At 47.5% G+C, this 12719-nt stretch overlaps 1 protein-coding gene across 1 annotated transcript; it reads left to right on the top strand.

Annotated features, from left to right (window-relative positions):
• Positions 1-1152: 1152 nt before the first annotated feature.
• On the top strand, positions 1153-6048 carry mex3b (mex-3 RNA binding family member B). The gene is made up of 2 exons (XM_034103791.1): positions 1153-1717; positions 3421-6048. Exons 1-2 carry the CDS (start codon positions 1498-1500, stop codon positions 4800-4802), a joined length of 1602 nt encoding a protein of 533 aa, XP_033959682.1. The 5' UTR covers positions 1153-1497; the 3' UTR covers positions 4803-6048.
• Positions 6049-12719: the final 6671 nt, after the last annotated feature.

Below are 12719 nucleotides of genomic sequence, written 5' to 3' on the forward strand. Positions count from 1 at the left end.
AAGCTTACACACCTTCTGGCGCAGACTGAAAACTCATCTCTTTCGACTCCACTTCGAGCGATAGAATGACTAACAAAGAACTGCTAACAGAGCACTTATATACTAACAAAGGACTGGCTTTGAGTAGCACTTGAAATGTTTGGCTCTATGAAACCTGATGTACTTATATGATTCTGTTTTCTTCTAGTTTGTATCTTGTTGGTCGAACGCACTTATTGTAAGTCGCTTTGGATAAAAGCGTCAGCTAAATGTAATGTAATGTAATGGTCTCTTTCAGCAGATGGAATAAACAAAAAATCATGAAGATACTGGAGATATCTCCTTTTTATGATACAAGTTTAGATTTGTTTTAAATAAACAACTAAAGGGTGTAAAATAATTAAAAAAAAATCTCCTACCATTTGGTCTGTTATATCTAAAATCCTATCCACATGTATACCTTTTCACAACCTCCATGTTGTGAATTGTAAATAAGATGATATTTCAGTGTATGTTGTGATTTTTTAAATATGAATGACACATTTACACATCCATCTGTATGTACGGACGTCTCCTAGAGTAGGTTCTCGTCAATCTAGTTTTCTATATAATTAGTTTTTAGTAATTGAGTCAAGTAATCATTTTAAACTGACTAGTAGTGATTTTGTCAACACAAATCCCACATATAGGCTTCTCTGCAATCCCAAACAGAAGTAGTGTCTTTTTATGAAGCAGACATTTAAAATGTGTCCTCAGTTAAAAGGTCTTGAGGTATAAAGCTGATAAAAACAATGTTCTTTATGTTTGCAAAAACAACATTAATATAGAAAGTTTACAGATTCTATGTCCATAAAAATATCTATTCATTTGTAAAATAAATAATAGTTTGTATGTCCTTTAATTGACTTGTGTTTGTGTAAGTCGTGTGCTTTTTATGCCAATTAAAAAATATAGAAGTTACTGAGTAAGGAGCAGATAGGAGTGAGAGACAAAGAGAGAGATTGAGAACAAAGAGAGGGGCGTCATCTATCCCAACCCCACCCACGTATGCCCGCCCAGCCAATCAGACCCCTGATATGCAAATGAGCTCGCAGCACCGCATCGCCCCTGCCCAGTCGGTGACGTCACCCGCACATCTCTCCGTCTGGCTGTCCTGGACTCAGACAGAAGCAACAGAGGACCTGAGGGAAGCCAGCCGGGGAGGGGCCCTTTGTCAGGGAGGAATATTGTTACTATCTGCACCGCCGGCTCTGGAATAAAACATTTTCTTCTTCTTCTTTCCTTGCAACAGCACAGCCCGGCTAGGCTCGGGACATCCAGTTGCTTTCGGCAAAACAAAAGGGGGTGGATGTTTTTTTTGTACCTCCTTGTACTGTTCCCCCCCCCCATCTTAGTCCTACTGATTTGACCTGTCTTCAGGAACCGGGTCCGGTGCCTCTCCCTCCTCCTCACTCCTGCCTCCTCCCCGGATCACTCCTTCTTTACCCTCCGGATCCCGCAACCTGCAGAGCCGCAGAGATGCCCAGCTCGCTGTTCGCAGACAGCGGCGTCCAGGGGGATGCACTGGACGACCAGAGAGCCCTGCAGATCGCCCTGGATCAGCTCTCCCTGCTCGGCTTGGACAACGACGACAACCCGCTGTACGACAACCAGGAGCTCCGGAAGAAGAGCGTCAACATGACCGAATGCGTCCCGGTTCCCAGCTCCGAGCATGTGGCTGAGATTGTTGGCAGACAGGGTGTGTGTTTCTCTTTTTCTAAACAGTTGTGCTATGTGTCATGTTTTGCTGCTGAGCACACTTCAGGTATGAGCACGTCCCGACCTCTGATCCAATGTGGGGGTCCAGAATACCAATACACCATGGATCAGTGCATGTAGCCTCCTAACATAGCCTCGCTTGTCTGCACAGGCACTTAACCAACATATCTCATTGTGTGGATATCACTTGTGAATTCGGAGTAGCTTTTGTGTACCTGGCAGTAAGCAGTTCAGTTAAACGGGAACTTTTGTCAGTGTCTCGCGGGTTAGTCACACACCGTTCCTCCTCTATAAATACACAGCTGTGGGCGGCCGCGTGCAGCAGACTCCAGAGAAGTTATCATATAGGAGCATATTGGGATATGTTATGAATGCCGAATGATAAAATAGACTGAAATAACTCTGATTGAATACTAAATACTATTTATTTAATGGTGCGTCTGCTTTTGTAGTCATGTTAAAACAAATACAATTTATAACAAAAATGAATGAAGTTGGGTTGTGAGGAAAGTAATACTGTATCTCTCTTGTCATAATGACATGGCAGAGGCGACTTACAAAACGCGTTCAGCAAAAGTCACTGCCAATGTGTACATGATCTGTTAAATAAGGACATGTGAGCTCGGATGGAACACTGGCTCTCCAGGTGTGTTCTTTGTTAGTAGACTCATCATAGCTGCTCTTTTTTATCATTCTGATAATGAGCTTTACAGTTTAGGACCACTGTCGCGATGTTACCTTGCCACGGGCAGCAGCCCGCGCTCAGTCTCCAGCTGTAGGGCGGCACTGGTGCTCAGTTACATATGCGGAATCTTCCCTCCCTGCGCTGCTGCTGCCGCTGCTGCCGCTGCCGCTGCTGCCGCCGCTGCTGCTGCTGCTCCCAGCACACAAAGGAACCACACACCCCCACCCTCCACTTTAAAACGACTACAGTGGGACATTTGTAAAGAAGATGTATTAGCATCAGATCTTCTGCCAGCCACCCCCTTGTCAGGCTATCAGGTTCTGAATGGGAAATGAAGCAGCAGGTTAACCGCGACCTCTGGAGCAGATTAACCGTGACCTCTGGGACTCATTGAAGACTTCCATGAAAGAGACCCTATCCTCATCTGACCCACAGTTTGATACCAACACACTTTGTGTCACTGATGTAACGGTAGAGTGAGGTGGGTTTACGGGTTCCATCACTGTCCCACTCCGCTGGCTGGCATGCTTCTAAGGCTGCGGCCCTTTTGATCATAAGAGATGTGTTCATGTGCTCGGGGTGTTGGAATGCTACTTTAGGGCATCATAGTCACTGCCAGGATAAGAAGCTTTCCTCTGTGTCCGTAATGTTAGTGTATCCAAAGCATGTAGAGAGCAGCTGATGATGATGATGATGATGATGATGATGATGATGATGGAGAAGCTGACTGTATTGTAGTAAACAAACAGGGGTCGCCACAGATCCAGAAGTGAGAGCTGTATGTGTGTGTTAGTGCAGCGTGTGGTCTGAATGTGTTCTTCTCCAAAAGGGCGCTTTCACCCCATGTCTGAGGAGGCCACTGGCCTTTGGAGAAACAATAACACACACCCAGCAGCTGTTTCCAATACACCATAAGCAATGGTTTAACACATGACATATTCTGAGCTTCTCTTATTGTGGAGCCTGCCCTGACTCTCCTGTTGTGTTCCACTCCTCAGGTTGCAAGATCAAAGCGCTGCGAGCCAAGACCAACACCTACATAAAGACCCCCGTGCGAGGGGAGGAGCCCGTGTTTGTGGTGACGGGCCGGAGGGAGGATGTGGCCATGGCCAGGAGGGAGATCATCTCAGCCGCGGAGCACTTCTCCATGATCCGAGCCTCCAGGAACAAAAACACCAGCCCCACCGGGACTGGGACCCCAGTGCCAGGACCGCCGAACCTGCCCGGACAGACCACCATCCAGGTGCGGGTGCCTTACCGTGTGGTGGGGCTCGTTGTAGGTCCCAAAGGGGCCACCATCAAGCGCATCCAGCAGCAGACCCACACCTACATCGTGACCCCCAGCCGGGACAAAGAGCCGGTGTTCGAGGTGACGGGGATGCCGGAGAACGTGGACCGAGCCCGGGAGGAGATCGAAGCACACATCGCCATGAGGACTGGAGGCCTCATCGAGGTGCAGGATGAAAATGACTTCCACGCCAACGGTACAGATGTAGGTTTCGATCTGCACGGGCACCCCACCGCGTGGTCCAAGCCGGGCGCCGGGGTGACCCCCTCCTCGGTGCGTAAGCCCTTCTCCAACTACCGCAACGACTCGTCCTCCTCCCTGGGCAGCGCCTCCACAGACTCCTACTACAACAGCTCCCGAATGGCCGACTACAGCCCCCCCAGCCCTGCCCTCAGCTACACCACCACCAACAACAACAACGGGAACAACAATAACAACAACATCAACACTAACGGCAACGGCTTTGTTTACGGGAGCGACGTGATCTCGCCGGACTGCACTGATCTGACTTTTGACTCGTCTTCAGGGTTTGACTCTGCGCCCACCCCCCCAGGCCTCCTGTGGTCCCAGTACGAGAGCCGCAGGACCCCCTCCTCCCCTGGAGGCAGCTCCTCCACCTCAGCCATATTCCCCGTCAACTCCTCTAATGCCAATGGGATCGTGGTGAGTCAGAGGAGGGTTAACGGTTGCACCCCCCAGCCCAGACTCTCCCCCCCCCTCCATAGCCTCAGCGGGGGCCACGGTGAGCACCCGTTAGCCAGGAGGGTGCGCAGTGACCCCGGCGGGGGCCCTCTCACTTTCCCTGGTTATTCCAATACTGTGGCCACCCTGCCGGGCCCCCACCTGCCCGGGGTCTCCTGCGACTCCTCGGCCTCCTCCACCTCCTCCTCCTCCTCCACCTCCTCTGGCACCAGCCGGAAAGGCAGCCGCGACTGCTCGGTGTGCTTCGAGAGCGAGGTCATCGCCGCCCTGGTCCCCTGTGGGCACAACCTCTTCTGTATGGAATGTGCCAATCGTATCTGTGAGAGGAACGAGCCACAATGCCCCGTCTGCCACGCCGGCGTCACTCAGGCTATACGTATATTTTCATAGGAGCTCTTTGGCCCTCGGGACAGGCTGCAGTGAACAGACTTCTCGTACTGCTTTGATGGGACGGCCATCATCAGAGAGGATAGTGGACAGAGATATCCAGATGGAAGCTGCAGTATAAAGGAGAAGGGACACCGTCTGAGTTGTTAATAAAATACTGTAGCTTTGGGAAATATTTTCAACATCTAAGTGCATGTTTTAAATATTACAGCATAGTAATCGATAGTTCTAGTTAATTGTACGCAATATTTATGAAGTGAAAAGACAATGGGTTCAGGGTGGAGGTACGAGGGTCAAACTGTAGACTGTAGGCCGGCTGAGCCCTCCGGTTAGCCAATCGACTGTAACAAGGGGGGCTGTGGCTGGGAAACATGGGGGGCTTCCAGCCAAACAGGACTATTGACCCACACAGATACTGCAGCTGGAGGTCAGAACCACGTGAGGGACAGCAACAACATATCCTATATGTACAGAATCAATTTCCAGTTGAGAGTTTTAAATGACGTTAATACACATTGAAGTATTTTATTCTTTTTTGACTTGAAAGATTATATTTCTTATTGCAAAGATGTTTACAGATATTTTTGATTTAAGTTCAGTGAACTTTTTGTAGCTGGGTTAAAATATTGTTTATTTTTGAGTATGGCCTTATGGCATTGATCACTGTATTGTTTTAGTGTCACACGACTGGGAGGAAGTCCGGTCACGCAATGTCTTCTTTGCATTTGACAGTGTTCTGTTGGGATGGAGTTTTTATAGGTTCAGCAAAGAAATGTCTCTTAAATCTGCTTCACCCAGCATATTTTTTATTCAGTAATATAAAGCATATTTTATTCTATATTATTATGAAACATTGAAATGTACAATACTTAGTAAGTTGAACAAAAAGAAACCGTTTATGCTTTCTAAAATTTGTATGAATTAGATTCCAGTGGGAATTACAGGCTTCTGTTGCACCACTATAGTTTTAGTATTTCTATTTTAATACATTTGTTTACCACTTGTTTATGTATGTGTGGTGAAGTTACTTGAGCGTACATGTACTTTATTGAGCAAAGTTTAAGAACAAAGTATATTTTATTTTATGATAAAGGGCCTTTAACCTCATGGTCAAATATTATATTTGCTGAGACAAGATTTGAAAATGTATCAAGAGTTTTATTTTTCTGACATTTAAAGTTATACATGATAAAAAGTAAGAATTTTAAGTAATGGTGCTACTTCATGTTTTTTCAAGTATTTCTATATAAGTCCAATAAAAATGGTACCTTGACGTGGCGTCTCCCGTTCTTCCTGCTGACGATTGTTTAGGTGTAAGGGTTTTGTGAACCTTTGACCTCCGCTTCCTACCAGTGGCTCGGAGGCAGGGGGATTATCACAGTGGCCTAATTATTGAGTGTAGGCTGTGCTGGTCAGACGGGGGGGGGGGGCAGACGGGGGGGGCTCGGCCTTATCACTAATTGGAAGTGCTGCGTGACCTATTCTTACACAGCCTGCAATCTGCTGCTTCATGTAGTGATGGGTCGCTTTCAAACTACACTTTAAGAGTTCACCGTCGGCCCTGGGAATCTGTGATACCATTCACTTAGTGAACACTAAACAATGAATTAAGATTTGTTTAGGTATTTAATATCTTTACAAACGTATTTTATTAGATATATACATTTGAGACAACTCGAGGCTGGGCCCGGCGAACATGTGGCACTTCTGGGGGAACATGATCTCAGTAGATGCTGGTCACTTCTCTGTCGACAGGTGAACTGGTGAATGGACCCGGTTCCTGCTCTCCTCACACACTCATGGCCAGGTTCAGAGTGGTTCTGGTCGTTCTTCCAGTCACTTCACACACCAAGCTGAAACAGCAGTGCTTAACCTGGACTAACATTAGTCCGGTATATAGGAGCCGCAATGGATAATTGAACGACCTGGACATAAGATGTTGAGGTTTTTTTACTGTATTGTCAGAAAGTTGGCTTTGCAAGTTCACAAAGAAAATCCAACAAGCAAGTCACAGTGGATACGCTTTCTTTGGGCTGGTGCTCTTGTGTCAATGGAGGCATTCATGAAGAAACGTTGAAATAGCATTGCTAGCTGCTAGCTAGAACACAACCCGTAGGCCTGGAGCTGATCATTATCAAAGATATTATAATGGGTGGGTTTGAGCATTTCATTTGACAGCTTTATGTACAGATTTAATGCAGGTTGTTATTAATGTGGGGGAAACCTCTGAAGCAATTTGAGTCAGGACTCAAAGAGACACGAAGAGAGCTGGAGCTCTGATGGAGTCAGGACTCAGAGACACGAGGAGAGCTGGAGCTCTGATGGAGTCAGGACTCAGAGAGACGAGGAGAGCTGGAGCTCTGATGGAGTCAGGACTCAAAGAGACACAAGGAGAGATGGAGCTCTGATGGAGTCAGGACTCAGAGAGACGAGGAGAGCTGGAGCTCTGATGGAGTCAGGACTCAGAGAGGCACGAGGAGAGCTGGAGCTCTGATGGAGTCAGGACTCAGAGAGACACGAGGAGAGCTGGAGCTCTGATGGAGTCAGGACTCAGAGACACGAGGAGAGCTGGAGCTCTGATGGAGTCAGGACTCAGAGACACGAGGAGAGCTGGAGCTCTGATGGAGTCAGGACTCAGAGAGACGAGGAGAGCTGGAGCTCTGATGGAGTCAGGACTCAGAGAGGCACGAGGAGAGCTGGAGCTCTGATGGAGTCAGGACTCAGAGACACGAGGAGAGCTGGAGCTCTGATGGAGTCAGGACTCAGAGACACGAGGAGAGCTGGAGCTCTGATGGAGTCAGGACTCAGAGACACGAGGAGAGCTGGAGCTCTGATGGAGTCAGGACTCAGAGACACGAGGAGAGCTGGAGCTCTGATGGAGTCAGGACTCAGAGACACGAGGAGAGCTGGAGCTCTGATGGCAAACACTGACGGTTTATTTGGAGCTTCGCCCGTAGAATTCACAAGACATGTCAGAGGGCCACGATCTGACCACACGGTTGAGATGCCACAATCAATTCTGAAGAACTCTTCTGTAGCTCCAGGTTTGAACTAGTTCAGAGTGTAATGATCAACATTCTTCATCAGCGAGACTAAACAAATATGGGCCCTGAATCTAACTAGAGCTGTCGTCCATAGAAATAATGTGCGCCAGGGAACCTACGTCCCTGAACAATAACTACCTCATGTCGGCTTGTGCTCGGTCATAAGCTGGCAACAACAATGCGCCCAGCTGCCCCTCCTTAACGGAGAGATGGCAGCAATACCCAAGGCCGTAGAACTATGCCACGGGAAAAGAGACAGTCAAGAGAGAAGACGATGAACTGGGTCGAAGGTTAACCCTCAGCAAATGATTCCCTAACAATGAACACAGCAGTTACCTAATGAAATACTACTTGAAATTGGAATCTTGAATCTTAAAAAGGATAATAGCCAATTACTATTTATCCAAAATGTATTCAAAAGTGATGAGCAAAACATTAAGCAGATGTAGTACACACATGTGTTTAAATAGACCTCAATGAAGAATAGTTAAATACAAGTAACTCTTATATATAACTCCTATACTATGGTCATTTTTGGCCTTCAATTGACTAGTGTTAATTTAATAACACTAGTCAAAGTACAATTGGTGACATTCTAAAGAAATCTGAAAATCACATCAGTCAATATCTGCATCTGCGTCACTTGTGCACTTTGATTTAATTTGTTCTGCGATCTGCTGGATGTGTCAAAAGAGCTGTGTGTGTGTGTGTGTGTGTGTGTGTGTGTGTGTGTGTGTGTGTGTGTGTGTGTGTGTGTGTGTGTGTGTGTGTGTACTAGCATTACTATACTTGTGGGGACCTAGATCTGTTTACATAGTCACGTGTGGGGACTCACCTCCCTTATGGGGACAAATTGGAGGTCCCCATAAGGGGGATCATTAATTTTAGGGTGAAGACTTGGTTAGGGTAAGGGTTAGGGTTAGGCATGTGTTGGTTAAGGTTAGGATAAGTCTCTAGGAAATGCATGTAAGTCAATGTAATGTCCCCTGAAGTGATGTATACATGGTATGTGTGTGTGTGTGTGTGTGTGTGTGTGTGTGTGTGTGTGTGTGTGTGAAACCGAGCGTCTGTCTGTCTTCACAGAGCAGTTCCTTCTCTCTGCGTGTCCCTCCCCTCCCCCACTCTTCCCCGTGCTGAAGTGCAGCCTCATGTCATGCGGTGCTGTTGGAAACACTGACGTTCTAACCACATGCTTTGCTGCGAGATAGTAAATGTGGAGGGAGCAGGCTCTAATGATACGTTTAAAATGGAAACATCCAACACAGGCCCGAACAAACTGGCCCCATAAAACATATTATTAGGAAGCAAATGTAAGCGTTTTTAGCCAAATGCACAACACATGGAGACATACTGCTTCCCGTGGTCAAATATGTACTAAAGGAAAGGGAAAAAACAATATAAGCATTCTGACTCATTACTATCCAGCAGCAGACCCACATTACTATCTTTGTGTAGGTTTTTGTGTGTGTCTGTGTGTACATCTGCTCAATGTTTTGGTCATCAGAGTTTAATACATTTGTGATAAATCGCAATTTGCTATTATCCTTTTTAACATTCAAGATTCCAATGTTCAAGTAGTACTGCATTTGATAACTGCGGTGTTAATAAAACCATGCATTACACCAGGGGCGGCTGGGGGGAAATAGTGGCCCGGGGATTAATTGACAGAACCACTTAATGCGCGGCATGTATCGGCCGGCCGGCGACGCAAGTATGTTTCTTAACAAAAAACCCTATGCATTAAATGTTATTTTGGACAATTATTCATATAGTAATCACATTACCTGAGCCCTTGAGTTGCCTAGAGCAGGGGTGGGGAACCTTTTTCCTCTCAAGGGCCAGTTCAATGTTTTCAACATCCTCAGAGGGCCGTACAAATTATTGACCTCTGCTTAAAAATACTAAAATCACAGCCATTCATTTGGCCTTTCTTTCATGCTGTGCAAAGAAAAAGCAACCTCTTAATCCAGATATCTCACCATGACTCACGCATGCATGCACGTGCACGGTGTGGCATGACCACCAAAACAGAAAGATATGGACAAATGTATTTAGACTCCTATCCATGTGAACATGATTTAAGTGGGGGGGGGGGACCTAACCCCTACAAATATTTTTTTTAAATGTTGAAGTTAAAAGCATCATCTGGTGCACTTTGAGAGCAACATTAGGAGATCTATGGACACATCTCAACACCCAGATGAAACAGAACTGGAAGCAGATCTCTTTTTCTTTATGGATATTTTACAAATCAAACTGTATTCTTGTTTATTAATAACAATTTTTTTTTACTGTCATATAGTATTTTATACCTGTTTACTTTATTCTCTTGTTTTTGTATAACTATAATGATCATATAAAGATGTGCCTTTACCTCACTGGTTGGAGAAAAAGCTTCTTATATTCGTTAGCATAGCTAGCTAACCAGATGCTAATGATAACAACACAGTTATTGACTGTCTGATCAGTGTGACAGATGAACAGATCGCCACTGGGCTTTCAACTAAAGACACAGACACGCAGAAACTATAGGTTACTTACGTAACCCCAGGTCTAAGAGTAACATGAAGTGAGATGTCTCACTATGGGATGCGCCTCATCGCGGAGCAAACAGAAGCATCAATCTCATTACGCCAATCCTGATTGGCTGGTGATCTTGACGTCAGCGTCAGGGGAAATCACCCCCTATAAGTAGCCTGCGCAACAACGCATGCGTCATTCAAAATAAGCACCTCTTCTCGCTTCACCATAGCAAGGAGGGCCGTCTGGTGAGACATCTCACTTCATGTTACTCTGAGTACTGGGGTTACGTAAGTAACCTATAGTTCTCATTCATAACACTCCGTTCGATGTCTCACTATGGGATATTGTAGCTCCCGTATTGCCAGACGAGCTTATCTCGAAGATCACCGATCAACCAGAATTTAACAGGTAGAGTCCCGACTCAACAAGGTGCCCAGCATTGCTCGGGCCACGCTTGGAGCGGAGACGTCTAGCCTGTAAAAGCGGACAAAAGTGAGCGGCGAGGACCAGCTCGCCGCTGCACAGATGTCTTGGATGGAAACACCCTTGAACAAAGCCCAGGGTGTAGCCAGGCCCGAGTCGAGTGAGCCCGCAGACCCAAAGGTGCTTGCAAACTCTGACTCGTATAGGCCAAAGCAATTGCCTCCACAATCCAGTGTGAGAGCTGTTGCTTAGTAACACGCTTGCCCTTGTGAGGGTTAGCCCAGGACACGAAGAGTTGGTCATTAAGACGAAGCTCCTTTGATCTGTCCATATATGTGCGTAAAGCCCGGACTGGACACAACAGATCCTGCTGCTGCTCCCTGGAGGAAACCAGCGGCGGAGGAAATGCCTCAATGTCAATCGGGGTACAGGAACCAACCACCTTTGGTGTAAAGGCAGGGTTGGGCTTCAACAACACTCTCGTTTGCCCTGGGGCGAACTGAGTGCATGAGGGATGTACAGACAGTGCATGGATATCGCTGACCCGTTTAGCGGATGCCAGGGCCAGTAACAGCACTGTCTTGAGTGACAGATGTTTCATGTCAGCTCCTTCCAGGGGTTCAAATGGGGTAATTCTGAGCCCATTTAAAACCACTGCCAGGTCCCATAAGGGCACCAGCGACCTGGAGACAGGGAGGAGCCTGCGAGCTCCCTTCATAAAACGGCAGACCAAAGGATGTTGGCTAGCCGTCTTACCCTCAAAGCCCACATGGCATGCAGCAATAGCAGCCAGGTACACCTTGATCGTGGATAAAGCTCTGTGTTTATCGATCAAGTCCTGTAGAGATGATAAAATCACCCCGACAGGACATTGAAAAGAGATGTACCCTTCTTGAAGGCACCACTCCTCAAACACCCTCCACTTACAGTCGTAAAGAGACCTGGTGGAGGAAGCTCTCACACTCTGAATAGTGTTTATCACCTTCTGAGGGAGTCCCACTGTATTCAGATTGTACCACTCACGGGTCAGGCCCATAGTGCCTCGCGCTCTGGGCGTGGGTAAAGGATCGCCCCCCCCTCCTGAGACAATCTGTCCCTGCGTGGTGGGGGCTGCCATGGCTGCCCGCACAACAGCTGATATTTCTCCGCCAGCCCTGCCAGATATTTCTCCGCCGTAACGCACCCACAGCGGACTCCCGATCCTTGGATGTGGAGTCCAGTCTGCATAGAGTGGTGCACCTCTGGACAGTAGTTCTGTCCCGAGGTGCACCACTCCCGGTACCTGTGTCGCTCTCAGAGAGAGGAGACGTCTGCCACTCCAAGGGATCAGTTTGTGTGCCAGTGTGTGTGACTGGAGACAACGCAACCTCCCTTGGCGGTTCATACACGATATCGTGTTGTCTGTCCTCACGAGGACATGGTGTCCTCTGAGAGAAGGCAGGAAGCATTTTAGGGTGGGGAACACCGCTAAGAGCTCCGGGTGATTTACGTGTGCCCACTGGAGGTCTCTGCTCTAGACTGTGAAGCGGACACAATGTCCGCATGAGCCGGGGTTGTTGATAGCGCCTCGGGCGCGTTCCAGCCCGAGGCAGAGCGAGCAGACCTGGTGTGTGTCTGTGCCCGAGATCTTCAACCCGCAGCCGCAGAGTCGAGCCACCGAGTCCCTGACTCCTCTGGTGTGAGGGAGAGGGGCGTCCATCTTTGTCGCCTCGTGGCGTGGAGAGGGCCCGCTCTCGACAGGTGGGACGGGAAAAAAGGTATTACCGCCTTGTCCTTAATCCGGAGAAAAAGGACGGTGTGGGTATTTTATTCCCGGAGAATACTGACTGGTGTGGCAGTATGCTCCTTTTTAATCCTTTTCCCCTCCGTGAGGAAGAGAAAAGAAAAACTTCCTCGCTACCGTGGTGTCGGTAGAGAGGGAGCGAGCTAG

The sequence above is a fragment of the Pseudochaenichthys georgianus genome, chromosome 3, assembly GCF_902827115.2.
Source record: "Pseudochaenichthys georgianus chromosome 3, fPseGeo1.2, whole genome shotgun sequence".
Lineage (NCBI taxonomy): Eukaryota > Metazoa > Chordata > Actinopteri > Perciformes > Channichthyidae > Pseudochaenichthys > Pseudochaenichthys georgianus.

What these genes read in the sequence shown, in the direction of transcription:
- mex3b (XM_034103791.1), top strand. Translation starts at nt 1,498, where the DNA reads ATGCCCAGCTCGCTGTTCGCAGACAGCGGCGTCCAGGGGGATGCACTG. An exon ending in TGAGATTGTTGGCAGACAGG is followed by an intron (nt 1,718 to 3,420) that starts GTGTGTGTTTCT and finishes TCCACTCCTCAG; the next exon opens with GTTGCAAGATCAAAGCGCTG.